General features: G+C 35.5%; 1 protein-coding gene across 5 annotated transcripts in view; it reads left to right on the top strand.

Moving 5' to 3' along the window:
• The window catches only part of SLC7A2 (solute carrier family 7 member 2), a 52,829-nt gene extending 38,430 nt beyond the window's left edge, over nucleotides 1–14,399 (top strand). For 4 of the 5 annotated variants that reach the window (XM_084518274.1, XM_084518272.1, XM_084518271.1 and 1 more), the window contains exons 7-12: nucleotides 1,122–1,261; nucleotides 4,703–4,805; nucleotides 5,990–6,195; nucleotides 6,501–6,667; nucleotides 7,688–7,796; nucleotides 8,417–14,399. In XM_084518274.1, the coding sequence (XP_084374400.1) occupies nucleotides 1,122–1,261; nucleotides 4,703–4,805; nucleotides 5,990–6,195; nucleotides 6,501–6,667; nucleotides 7,688–7,796; nucleotides 8,417–8,604 (913 nt within the window). In that variant the 3' untranslated portion in view covers nucleotides 8,605–14,399. Of the gene's footprint in view, nucleotides 1–1,121; nucleotides 1,262–1,671; nucleotides 1,809–4,702; nucleotides 4,806–5,989; nucleotides 6,196–6,500; nucleotides 6,668–7,687; nucleotides 7,797–8,416 lie in introns of all 5 variants that reach the window. The other variant, XM_084518270.1, reaches the window with a different exon arrangement.
• The last annotated feature ends 234 nt before the right edge of the window (nucleotides 14,400–14,633 follow it).

Below are 14,633 nucleotides of genomic sequence, written 5' to 3'. Positions count from 1 at the left end.
CCTCTGGATAAAGACGTTCATTAGTATTTCCATTATTTATGTGACTTCACTTAAAGAGGGATAGGATAAATAAATTTTACAAAGCCAAAACAGCAAAAATTTAGCTGTTGATTTTGACAGTATCCTTACTCAAAGAATAAACTGTCATCCTAATTCAGGAAACATTCTTTTTTGGAAAGAGCATTCATACATCAGTTCATGTGCAATGAAACTTATTTTATGTGTGTCTAACCTAAATGCTTGTGTCTCATGAGCATTACCAGAGGTACTTAGCATCTGTGGTACATAAAAGAAGGGCCTTCTGTAAGTGGTATAATTGATTTCCTAAGTAACATGGGCAACCATTCAACTGGTTAAATACTAGTATGCTTGCTGCAGAGGTTATACTGGCTATGAATTTGCTTTTTGTCCTTTAAATGATTTTGGTTTTCATAATTACAATTATTTCACTCTGTGAGAAAGAAACCACCTAATTTAAGAAGGCTATCTAAACTGAGCCTTGAGTTAGCAACAGTTTAAAAGCTTTCTGTGTGCTGCTAACAATAAATCTAAAATAATTACCTTTACTTCTTCCAAAAAAGAAATTATCTCAATGAAGCTTGGCTTGAGGTGCTTCAATTGAAAGAAATAATGTGCCCAAGTTAACTGTATGATGCTTACTTTGAATTACTGTTAATCAGCAGCTTCACATAGAGCATAAAAGATGCTGCTAATGCTTATTGATTTGCTGCTGCTGACTGACAGACATTTTCCAGGAATACTAAAGCTTAATTGCATAGTTAGTGTGACCTGGAACATGTTCCTTGTCCGCTAATGCCCAAGAGCTACAGTGATGGCAAGAGTTACTTTGCTAACTTGAATTCTCTCTGATGAAGCAATTCCATTACCTAAATGAAAAACAAAAAACAAACAAACCCCCAAAAATCAACTTTACAGGAAAAAAAAAACCTTCAATTTGTGTCTGATCTGTAGTATCTTGGGCTATGGGTCTTTCTGGTGTTGTCTTACAATCATAAATTTTGTTTCTGTACATGCCATTAATTAACATTGTTTATCTTTTCCATGATACAACCCTGCATGAACTGCATTTGCCATGTTGCATGTGTTTGCTTTTTATTCAGTCTTCTTGGATCCATTTTCCCAATGCCACGTGTAATCTATGCTATGGCGAAGGATGGGTTGCTTTTCAAATGTCTAGCTCAAATCAATTCCAAAACGAAGACCCCACTAGTTGCTACTCTATCGTCTGGTGCAGTAGCAGGTGAGACTAAGAGTTGATCCTTGTACAGAAAGGTGCACTGCTAAATGCGTTGCATATATGGAAAATGTGCAAAATATATGTGCAATTTTGATTTGCTTGTGACTGAAATGACCAAATATGACTGTCGCCAGGTAAAGTAGGCTACTAGTGAAACTTTTCTCTGCCACAGATTTTGTATTTGTTGGTTAATCTCAAGAGCTGTCATAGCCTAGGTTCAAAATAAACAACAAACCTTAAACAACACCACCGATCGACCAAACAAAAAACAAGAGCAGCAAAACAGAGCCTAAACCAAAACTAAACCTAAACCCATTCACTTTTCCAAGCTTTCTTTTTGTGTAGTTGGGTTTACCAGTAAAGCACTGTGCTTTTAATAACCTGTATTTGAACTATACATTTTTCTGTTCTAGTCTTCTCGGCTCTATGTTCCCTTTGCCCCGAATTCTGTTTGCCATGGCACGCGATGGTTTACTCTTTAGTTTTCTTGCCAAAGTGAGTAAGAGGCAGGCACCAGTTTCTGCCACCTTGACAGCAGGGGTCATCTCTGGTAAGCTCTCAAAGCCCGTGTTTCTTAAAACTGAGATTTAAGCACTCTATGCACGTGCATGGTACTTGATGTTTTTGAAAAAGGGCTGCTTGTTAACTTCCCTTGCATGTAAGGTGGGAATAAAATTACTGAGTAATCAAAGGGTGTAAGAACTCTGAATCATACCAATCATGGTGGTGGTAACATCCTTAATGTCACAGAATTCAAAATGATTTTTTTTTCTTTTTTTTAATATTGGTCTCTTGTACTGTGAATAAGCTTCTTACTTAATCTATGTCACTTAAGCTGATGCTCTCCATACAGGGTTTTCTTGTTCAATGAGCATATATATATGTGTGTGTATATGTGTCACATCTATGAGGTGGGAAAACAGCTGTCTAGCTTTTTTATTATGAGATGTGAGAAAAAAAATCCTACGTTTGCAATGGGATCAGCTTTCGTGTAAAATACATATGTAGATTTTTTCACTTTATTTTGGTACAAGCTTACCAAATTATGGTGGAGGGGTGTGTTTGTGTGTGTGTTGGGGTTTATGTGTGTGTATACACATATGTCTGCATGTACACACCCACATATATTTTAGCAAAACAGCATTTTAGGAGCAGCTGCCAACTGTTATATTTTGCAAAGAGAAATTTTTAACATATAGCTCTTTCACTTCTGTCCATGCTTCCTGCAGAGGCACACGTGGTTCTGCCCAAATTTCACTGTGTTATTTCAGGGGAATGTCTAATTATCCCAGACAACTGGAAGCTCTGGAAGTGTTTAACTCAAAGGCAAATAAATGTCCGAAAACTAACTCAAACATAAAAGACATGCCTTAAAACACTTAACAACCCTGGCTATAATTTTTATCAAATAAGAGATTCAAAACTGAGACTAAAACATGAGTTTTAATATTACTTATTATTGACTTTTTCCTTTATAATAATTTGCAAATGCAATTATATGGCATAGAATTAACATCTTTACCTGAAATTATGGTGATGAAGAGAAAGAAAACCATGTTACCCAGTGAGTAAACTGATGGAGGTAGCTATACAGCCCTGACTATAGCTTTGCGATAGCAGTCACTTGGACTGCTTTTAGACAGTTTGGGGAATTTGGTGTGTGAACAGTTTACCTGCAGACAGCTTTATCTATTGTTGGAGGAGTATTTTTTTCTTTTATTTTTAAAAGGATGCATATTTGGTAATTTGTGGTCATAAACAGTTTTGTCAGAATAGTTACGGATGTGTACAACAATTCCTGTTATCTGACCTTCCTATTAAATCCTGACATGGATAGTTGCATAGCTTTAAGAACTGTGCTCCTTTACCCCATTACTTTGTTAAATGTTTGGCCTCCATTAAAATTATCAGGTCAAGACTACAGCTGAGTCAGTTGTCACATGCCATAATTGTGACTTACCTTTTCACATACTGTAATCATGATTGTGAAACTCTGCACACAGGGAAATGCTTAGTTGACAGTTCAAGGTTCCTTCATTGTAAATTTATCTCCCATGGTTTCTTACAGCTTATTAAGAGGGGTGAAAAAACAATACTAGGTCTTTTTTTCCTCTTACCCAGAAGCTTACGGTCTTTTTTCAATGATTCTACTGTGTAAGAGAAAGTTCTGGGCTACAAAGTAGTGTTTTGAAGCTAGGATTTGAAGTTAAACATAGCTAGTGTATGCTAGGTTATAATAGGTTCTGTTCTTTGCTTACCTACACTTTTTTGAGTGTGCAAGGCAGTGAGGTATTCAGAAATTTACCTCATGGATGAGCTAGTGATGTCATATAATAAATGACATCCACCCTCATTAGAGAAGATGGAACAGTCTTCCTTCCTTCATTGAAAGAGGAGACTAGCAGCTGAAATAATATATCTGTAACACAGCAGTCTTGCTTTCTGGAAATCACATCCTGCTGTCTCCTTCAGGATCAGAAAACAGGGGAATGTGTGTTGCTGTGTATTTTTTCATTTATATGCCCATCTACAAAGATATTAACAAACATAAGATAAATATTAATATATAAGTACTTCTGAACATAGAAATGTTTGTGTGCACATACACATACAGTGTATAAAGGCTACATGTGATGGTTTCTTTTGATGGTGAGGTTATTGGTGATTCAAAAAATTAAATAGTTTTGGATTATTTCTGTATCTCAATAATACAAATATTTTAAGATGTTTTTGACCACATGCATCTCAAATCAACTAATACTAGCCTTTCATTTGGTGACAATTAATTTCAATTAATTGTGCTAATTTCTTTATAAATAACTGCCATAATTATTCACAATATCATGGAAATTTCTGCCCCTGATTTCAGTGATCTTAAGAATATTAATTATTGTGATACTTTGCTGTCTGTCCAAAAGGCCACTTGAATTTAACTGGCTTTTAGTAAGATAATCGTTCAAAAACAAAACCACTTATTTTACTCTAGACAACTCCTTAAAGTGTCTCTTAAAGAGCACTTTCTGAGACCATCACTTTCAGCTGATATACTGGGTTGTATCACTGTTCCCCTGCTTTGCTGTGGGAGCTGGCCTCTCAACTTTGATGAGATTCTGTTGCAGCATCAGAACCTTATTCTATAAAATTGCATTTTAATGTGTCACCATTCAGCAAGGCATGTATGCAAGTACTTATGTCCACATATGTCCAATACAAATTGCTTGATTATGCAGCATGACTGTATGGCCCATCAGTGTCATATCCATATGAATGAGTTTCCCAACAGAAATTAGGTTCAGGAATGTTGGCTGTGACTTAAAAATATGCCACGATTGCACTTATATTGCTGTCAGTAAAATAATTTAAAGTTACACTGCTGACAGAGGTTAAAATCTTTACTCAGTGTATCAGCCTCATAAAAATTTTGCATTTTATTTTCTTTTTTAGCTGTAATGGCATTTCTGTTTGACCTAAAGGCTTTAGTGGATATGATGTCTATTGGCACACTTCTTGCGTATTCACTTGTGGCAACCTGTGTCCTCATTCTTAGGTGAGTCAAAAATACCACTTCTATTTTTACTGTGTTTTCGTTTGTGTTCACTACCTAAACAGAGGTGACATTTATAATACACGTTTTTTGCTGGATAGCTACGTGTTTGAGAGCTATTTGTTTGTATACAAATGACTACTAAGAAGTTGAGATCCATCAGAGAAAACAGATTTATTGTCATATCAGTATAGTAGCTACTCAAATCAAAGCTTAATGTGAAATCCAGACACCTTTCATTTTCCAGGAGATGCATTGATCCCAGCATCAGTCCCAAAGGCACCAATGAATATTTCGAATAAAATTTATGCTGTGCATCAAGCCTATCACATTGTGGGGGCTATACATGACAGATCAGGTAGTTGACAGGATGACCAAGTTAAAATAATTACTTTGTATTGCCCTAGTCAGAATTCAGTAGAGATAAGTATTTCAAGTAGTGGTAGCCCTAGGGGAGAGTATAAATACTCACTCTCAATGAGTGAGACTATAAATAATTGTCAGTTAAACTCTCTTATCTGTTCTCTTTGTAAAACAATTTAATAATATTGTTATACTTATAGCTGCAGGCAATCTCTTTATTTAGTTTGTTATTTTTAAATTAATAAGTCAGTGTTTGTTACTTACCATATGAGGCTAAATTGATAACTTTGAGAACTATACAGCTTAAATTCAGCTCAGATTCAATGTTGTAATAGTTTAGTCTTTAGAGAAAACTATTTCATTCCATACAGACTTATTTAAAGAATGTATTTTTAAAAATGCACTTACATTCTAACAAAGGAGATGTAAAATTTGAGTTTATGCCGGTTAGTAGGCCCCATACTGGAAGCAAGGCAGAACGAACTTGCCACTGTGGAAAGAAGCTTCTTTCCCCTTTTCCTGCTATTGACCACCAGATCCCTCTTTTTGTATAATAATGGTCATTTATTTGACCCATTGGTGCATTCATATAGCTTAAAAAAACTGCCAACAAACAAAATCAGGAAAAAAAGTGAATTACTATTATTTCTTTATATGTATTAGTGACTAATAATATGCTGTTGCAGTACAGTTATAAATTGGGAAATTCTGAATCTCTATTGCAAAGCATTTAGTACTTAGATGCATTCCTAGAGGCATATTCCTTCAATTCCCAAAGTATACTTAGTACTTTATTATCCTGTTTGTTGTTTGTTTTCGCACAGGTACCAACCCAGTTTAACCTATGAGCAACCCAAATATTCTCCAGAAAAAGCAGCTTTGGCTGCATCAGAAAGGGAATCTGCAGTAAGTGAATCACAGATAAATATGATACAAGAGAATCACTTCAGTCTTCAGACCCTGATTAATCCATCCAGTTTACCTACAGAACAGACTGCAACTACTGTTAACTTTTTAGTGGGTCTGTTAGGTAAGTTTTCAGCTGTTCAGGCTCATAATACATTATTGTAAATAGCAGAATTCTATCACAGACAAAATCAAAAATCCAGTAATAACATAACTACTTTCAGTCATCATTGATGTATCATTCTGGAGAATGCTTTTTTTGTTTCTTGATTGATTTAACCTGTAATCTAGCGTGTTTTCCATTACTTAATCATTTTCATAACATTTCATACTGAAGTTCTGCTGTCTTTCTTCTTAAAAGTCACTTCCTCTTCAACACAGAGATTTAGTGATCTCTCTCCTATTTCCATCATTTTGTTTTTCACACAGCTTTCTTGGTTTGTGGCTTGAGTGTTCTCACTACATATGGGACTCATTTCATTGCTAACTTGGAGCCCTGGAGTATTGGCCTTCTTGCTGCGTTGGTGGTGTCCTTCATACTTACCCTTCTCCTCATCCAAAGGCAGCCTCAGAACCAGCAGAAAGTGGCCTTTATGGTGAATAACATAATAGCTCTAATGAGAGGTTTGGGTGTATTCTAAGAACTGGGAGAGGGGCAGAGGGAGACAGAGATGGTCTTTTTCAGGCAGTCTTTCATTACTGCACTGCTACTACTGTGTGTGTTTGTTTGTTTATGGTGAATGTAAGGGTAGTGGATGCTCACAGCTGAATCATCAGTATGTGTAGGTCCAGTCCAGATCTTCTCAGATCGAGAGAAAGTGTTTTGCTGCCCTCAGATTGAATGTGTGACGTGTAGGAGCATGGCTGCACAAAATGGGTGTAACTATTGGGTTGCTGTTAAAAGTAGTGGGTCTGACAACACAGATCTTCTAGCTATTCTTTCAGACACATCCCCAAAATGTTGAGACCCAAGAAATTCTGATCCCCAATTTAAACACTTAGATGCTGTGAAAGGATTCAGAAAATGATCAGTGTACAGACAGCTTGTCTGTGTTGTGTGCAGCAGTTTGGACCACAGCACAGTTGTCATACCTCCCAGAGTATAAACCTTTCATTATGACCTTTCATTTATTTTCCAAGAGCTACAAACTATAGAATAGTTTGTAATGGACTATTTAATGGAAATAATGAAATACAGTGATGAAAGTGAACAAATCTGATAGAACAGCCGGGTTGTGGTGGTGTGTTCTTTTAATATATATAATGCTATCTCTTCTTTATATATATATATAAAGATAGAAATAATACTTTTAAGCTGTACATCAAGGAATTCATTGGTATATGTTCAGCACAAACTGGAAAATTTTTCCTCACAGCCTTAGAGAGCATATTTTAAATATAACTTGCTTTAAAAGTCTAAGATATATAGAAACTGGTGGTTAAACACAGCAAAAAAATAAAATTTCACTATACTTCATTAAGAAAATTTTCCTATTTTTTAGTGAGAAAATGTGTCACCTCTAGTTCATGTTGCATAACTGAAGTATGGCATTAATAGTGCAAGCATGCAAGAAATAGTATTTAATTTTACAAATATTTTAAATATTTCCCTTTAGGTTCCACTATTACCATTTTTACCATCGTTCAGTATCCTGGTAAATATTTACCTGATGGTACAATTAAGCAGAGACACTTGGATCAGATTCAGCTTCTGGATGGCGCTTGGTAGGTACTTGTGCACATTTCAATCACCTCCTTTGTTAGGACTGATGAATCCTGTCTCAGATAATTTGATCCTCTTCCATTAAATATTGGAACAAAAGTCTGTGTTTAATAAAAGTTAGCTGATATTTCTAGTAATAAAAACAAATCATGCCCTAGAAGGGGTATGTATACACAGCCAAAACTGTAAGTGTGGTTTTGAGGTAATAGGAAGAATCAAAGATACAGGACTAATTCCAGTAAGCCACTAAACTTTTATTTCTAATAAGCACAGCTAAAATTGCGCAGAGACCTGTTTGTAACAGTTTTCTTCCTGCTACATCAGTCATTCTCATTCAAGATATAGAAAATTGCATTGACTTTATTTAGTCATAAATCAGAGATGGTAGTTTCCATGGCCTATTAGAGCAATCAGTTAAAGCAAAAATGATGTACTGGAATTTTACACCTGCACTTTCCGTACTAAGAAAGAAGACCTGAAGCATGAACTGTAATTCTGATACCTGAAGAGGAAACTGGCTTTGAAAATCATGCTCAGCCAGAGGGTAATAAATAACTACTTTTTAATGCACTACTTACATGAAAGCCCTATTAACTTTTATTTTTATTTTTTTATTTTGAAGGCTTCTTCATTTATTTTGCTTATGGCATTAGGCACAGTATTGAAGGTCATCGCAGTGATGGAGATGAAGATTCTTGCTCAGAAAATAGTGGGTTGCAAGAAAAGAACCCTGTGGAAGAAGTGGATGAACCTGAAAATACAAATGAAAGTGATCAGTTTCTTGCACATGAGAGGACAAGTGAATGTTAATCTATGCAAATATACAAGTCTTTTAAACCTTTAATTGACATTTTACTTGCAAACTGAAATTTCAAAAGCTTTCTACCAACATTGTGCTTCTTGAAAGTGTTTACTACAAGGCCTGGCTGATACTTTGGACAAGCTGCTAAACCATCTTCATCATTTCAGAACTGACAGCATGGAGATTAATATTAAAAAAAAAAAAAAAAAAAAGTACCCTTTGGCAAACAAAAATATGGATGGATTGTTTGAGCGTCCCTTATGAACATCCATGATCACTGGCAATCACAGAATATGAAGGACTTTAGAACTGCCTGCGAGAAGTTCTGAATATTTTACACTGCATTGTGAAGTGCCTTTTATACGTCCTTCTTATCTCTGTTACATGTTCTAGTCACAATTGAATAGTATCTCAAATAACAAAGCAGCTAAATCACTGACTACTGAAATGCCAAGTGCTGTCTTTTCTCTGCAGAAGTAACTCTCATGGGAAGTTAATTGAAGATAAGCCTGGAAAATATTTGGAAAACAAATGGTAAATGTACAGATCTGGTATTTGGCAAAAAAATAGAGGATCACATTTATATAAGAATAGTAGAGAAATAATTGCTTAGCCTTACTAATTAGTAGGCATGGTGAACTCAAACAGAAAAAATTCTTTAAAGGCTTTTGGTCCTTCTAAATGCTATTCAAGATTTCTACTTCTAGGTTACATGAGTTCTTTTCACTTCAGAGATACTGTGTATATAAAATACTTCCAAGAGGAGTTATGTTGTTTTCTGCAAAACCATCTGGGAAATAATCTTTTGGTCACAATATTGACATTTGTGTATAATTTAGCAAGTATTCTACTGTTGTTTTCAGAAGGGATGAGATTTTATCCCTGTCTATGTAATTGCATACTTTCATTCAGCACTACTCATTTATTCCCCCCTTGTCCTTTATTGTGTGACAGAGTTGATACTTCTGAGATTCGTTGTTACACATTGCTTCTCTGCAGAAAAATTTATGTACAAAATCCTTGACTTCTTTCAGATCCAAGGGGAGGTGAAAAAAACTGAGACCTGGGCTTTGGAAAGAATCCTCTTCAAAGCAATATTTCAGTTCTTAACTAAGCCATAAACATATGTTAGCACATCAGGTTTTTGTGAGCCAAGCCTATATCCACAAATCCATTCGTGTGGGTAGGATGTCCAAATGCAGATTTGTGGAAAGAACTGAACTGTTGCAGCAGTGCTGGGTTAAACTAAAGCTAGTGAAAATGAACTGTGTTCTTTCAGCATAAAAGTCATACTACCTATCAAAGGCACCCAAACATTTTAATGCTTTTTTTCAGCAGATAGTAGGATTACATGATGTGGAGTTATTTTGCTAGAAGGCATTTATAGAAATAACTTCCTTAAAGTAAGAAAGAATTATGTTGAACTTTGTCATGGAGTATTGCAATCTGAAGCATAATATTGCCAGTAATAATCATTGGTATTAATCTCTGTTGTTATGTATAAAATCCTATATCCTGTGAGAGTGATGTTGGTTGACACTGAAAAGCACCTTACTTTTTATAATAGCTGGAATTTTACCAAAAAAAAAAAGAAAAAAGGAAAAAAAAAGAAACTAGTTAAGCTGCTTCTATCTGTCTCCCTCCCTCCTGTCTTCTTCACAGCAATAGATTTGGGCTTTTTAATCTAAAAATGAGTTCTGTTGTAAGAGAGTAACGTGCCTAAATGTAGGAGGACAGAAAGAGCTTCTTGATAGAGAACCCTGAAATGTGCTGATAGCCCTTATTGGAATCCCATAGGTTTGTAGATTTCAGCTTGATGCCTTTCTGAATCCCAGTTTGAACTGGGAGGAGAGCATTTTGCAGCACTGGTAGCATGGAAGGGAGATGTTGCTGTTGTACTACTGGCCTCTGCTGGCTACTGAGCACTAGGAGTAGCAATCTGAAAAGACCTTCACCTCTGCTTGTCTTCTGGGGCATATTCCTGGATTTAGAGTAATCTAGGGAAGAAAACAAACAAACAAACAAACAAAAAAAAACAAACAAAAAAAAAAACACCTGAAAACATTTGCTAGAATACCAAAGGAGAGCACTTGCAGGTGCCTGTGTTTCTCTTTGGAGGTATGGGGTAAGAAGCATACAAGAGGAAAAACACCTGCCTCTTAACTGAGGATCTAGCATGGGCATCCTGTAACTGCTGTTGTCCTAAGGACTGTTCTGCAGATCAGTGGTCCTTAAAAATGGACGGGACACAGAAGATAAGACACTCTAGGGTAGGTGGCAATGCAGTCCAATTTTTTAATGCATTATAATCCATCCAGAATTGATCCTAAATTATAGCCACTTCTTTCCATATTTCATCATTGTTTTACAAGATTAAAGAAACACTAAAATGCCATATTAGCTAATAGAAGCAGATGATAGTCTAAGTAAATGTTTGATTGATAGGAATGGATAGTAATTGTTAGCAATAGTAATCAAGAAACTATTGATAAGTTTTAGTACCTATTCAGTGAATGAAAGAGATTTTTATGTCAGTTGGATCTTCTATTTTAATTGTACTTCTCAAGGGAGGCCCATTTTTATGAAAAAAATGACAAAAGAACTGTATGTTCTTGAATAAAACATTAGAAATTTAAGTCTTTATAGGCTCTAATGAAAGGAATATAATAAGGTAATCCTTATAGATGTCAAAACAGAAGCTTTATTTAAAAGTACCGCAAATATTTGAAGTAGACAATGATGCTTTTCCTGATTTGTAACTATTCCATCAAGAGCACGGTTTCTACAGCAGTTATTCTTCAGAGGACATCCTCACCTCTTAAATTCTCAGCTGCAGAAACGCCATGCCATTGGAGCAAGTCAGCATTGCTCAGTCAAAGCTTCTGCATGATGCCTTTACAAGCCTAGAGTGAAGTGCAGCTTGTTTAGACTTCCTTGCGTGTCTCGGTGTGGGGGAAGCAGAGACATTTTCCTATGGATGCTGATGCCACAGAGCAGGCGAAGCAGGCTCCCAAGGTGCAAACCGCTGCTGTTCTGTGTTGTGCAAGGAAGACCCCATTCCCTCCCAGAGCCGTCATATAGAATGTACGAGTGTGCACGCCTGTCTGTATGTTTGCATCTGTCTGACATTAGCCCATAGTAATTCTGATGTACTGATTACAATAATTTCTATACTGCACTGGAATTTTCTTTTGAAGGGAGACTGTCCACGTAATAACCTTATGACTAAAGCAAGTGCTAGCCAAGACTTCTGGATGTAGGTTAGAGAAATGTATTTCCAACTTATGTGTATTTTGTATATAGACAGTTTCCCCTTTCATTTGTAGGAGTATTTCTCCCTCCTTGTTATAGAAATTAACTCTATGAAAATGAAAGAATGTGACTGTACAGTTGTTGCTGAGGGGGATTGGGAGCAGCTGCAGCACAGGAACTAAGTTAACTAATGAGATAACAGTTAACTAATTAGATAGAAAAGCAAATTAGGGGAAAGTCATTGGGTGTTCTCAGTTGCTTCAACTGTGCAAAGCTTATTTATGTATGTGTATAGTTAATGTTGTTATTGCTTAGTGGCTGAGTAAGAACACTACAGGCCAGAAATAAGGTATTTATGCTAATTTTGATATGCATTTGTATATGCAATCTTGAAATTCCAGATGCTGTTCTGGGACTTTGCAGGAGCAGGCCCTGTGAGGGACAGCCATGCTAGCTTGTTCTTACACGGGAGATACGCGTGAAACAAATCCTGATTTTGTTCTCATGTTTGCTGCGTGTGTCTGTATTTGCCAAGACAGCAGCTGAAAGCACATGTCCAGTGGAATTACCTTGTTATTTTTTACATAGTTGTTGATACTGTAAGTTGTTCTGTGCAAATAATAATGGTATGTATTAATATATATCTATTTTTGGAGGTAGCCTATTGTTTTTTTCTTTCTTTGTGGAGAAAAAAATCTCCTCCAAAAACTGTATTTACATTGGTACATTCTCAATGTGCCTTTAGATATAGGAATTATTTTTATCTAGTTGGATTTAGGAAAGTAAGTTAAATCATATTTAAGGGAGATCAAGTAAATCTCTTTGTTCTCCCTCAGGGAAGCGTAAAGAGTTATAAAGCATTTCTGTATAATTCATGTTAACTGAAGTGATCTTTGTGTGGTATTCCAAATTCTAGTCCTAATGCTGCAATAGGAAATTTTATGAGGTATCTTAGATTTCATTGTCTGTTACCCTGGATAAAACTATTCTGTTAATAAAAAAGCACGCTTTTTCCTGCACAACAAATGCAAGGCAGATTCCTGGAACCTGTCATATTGCAGTCACCATGTGTTAAGGGCATTTATATTGCCTGCTCTAGAGAATTATCAGAAATAAAGAGAAATAGTAGTGATACTGGGTAACTTTTATATGTATACTTAGGAATTTAACTATGCCATGCAGAAACTTCAAATGATACAATGAATTTCGAAGCAAAACATGGTAAAGCTTAAATACATATTCTATATTTTATTAGATGATGAATGTAAAAGTCTAGCCACCTTTTCCCTAAAGTTTATGTGTTGATATATATTTTTGTCAGAAATAAAACACATACTGTTTTCATGGAGGTTTTAATAAAGTGCAGGATCAGACACACTACAAGCATCCTGAGATACTGACAGCTAAACAACCTGGGTGAAAGCTGTGATAGTGTGGGAAATGTGCATGGGACTGTGCAATTTCAGTCATGTCTGTTGCCTTTGACGTTGAGGTGCATTTTGTACAGTAGGAATTCAATTCACAGGATGTCAGTCATGTGTTACTTGATAACATAAGAAAGAAAGTAAAAGCACCTTTTATTCTAAGGCTTTAATTCTTCCCAGACCTGCCAGGAAGATTGTACAAATTGCAGTATGCTCATTGAAAGCACTGGGGTTACTCAGTGTTAAGTAAATACATATCTAACAGAAACAGCAGGTGGTCTTTCATGTAGTGTAGGATCTTTGTATTTGGTTTTAATTTTCTGTACCTTTAATATTTCTTCCTGGTACATACTTTGAGGACCTCTTCATTTTTTATAGTTGGACCTTTTGAAAGCCTTTACCATGTCCTGATCTGTTTTCCATTTGATTTTACAAATCAAACCCTTTAACATTAGCTAAGTTGAAGGATAGACATGCATTAGGAAGATCTATGTGTATATATAATTGTTTATTTTTGTTGTCAGTTGGACAAATTCTGTTGTCTTTGTATGTTTTCACTGAGCCTTGCGTGAGGCAAACTCCACCTTCACCAACAGAAGTTTAGTTGCAGTCAGGACAAAGGATAACATGATTCAAATGTTTAGGAGGGCTTTTTTTCTTTTGTATTAACAGAAAGCAAAGCGTGAAATATGTTACATATCTTTAAGAACAGTTATGTGTGTATCATTTTAAAAAACAGTAATGTTTATATCCATTTTAACTTTTCTTGTTCATATGTACATTGTAGTGATAATTTCTGTATTATGTGCTGCTGAGCATTTAAAGTATAGATAGAATGATTATGATGCAACGTAAACTACAAATTTATATTTCTTTGAAGTGCTCTAGCCAAAATGAAAAGTCTTGAATTTTTATGAATGTAAAAATGCATATATTTAAGAATATGGTGCTTGTTTTTTTTTTTTCCACTTTTTCAACAGCATTAGAATCAGCAATATTTCTCGTTACATTAGTTCTAAATTCTAATGGAAATTATGTTGCTCTTCATTTACTGTAAAATGTGCTTCATGGGATAACAATTGTGCATTTGTCCTGTATTTTTTAAATAAAGCTGAATATCACTTGTACATACGTCATACAACACCTCTAACTTCAATCACCACTGTAGTTGTAGTAAATACTAAAGTAATACAGTGACTTAATAATCACTAGTGTGTCATCATGTCATGACATTATACTAACCATAACTCACTTGTAATAAATAGCGTGATAGTTCCTATACTTTTTGTAGAGGAGAAAAAAAAAAAACTGTTATATGTTTAAATCCTTTATTTTTTCCAGTGGTCTGGTGATAGGCAGAG

The sequence above is a fragment of the Aythya ferina genome, assembly GCF_964211825.1.
Source record: "Aythya ferina genome assembly, chromosome: 4".
NCBI classification, from domain to species: Eukaryota; Metazoa; Chordata; class Aves; order Anseriformes; family Anatidae; genus Aythya; species Aythya ferina.
This window is presented reverse-complemented; position numbering and strand designations above follow the sequence as displayed.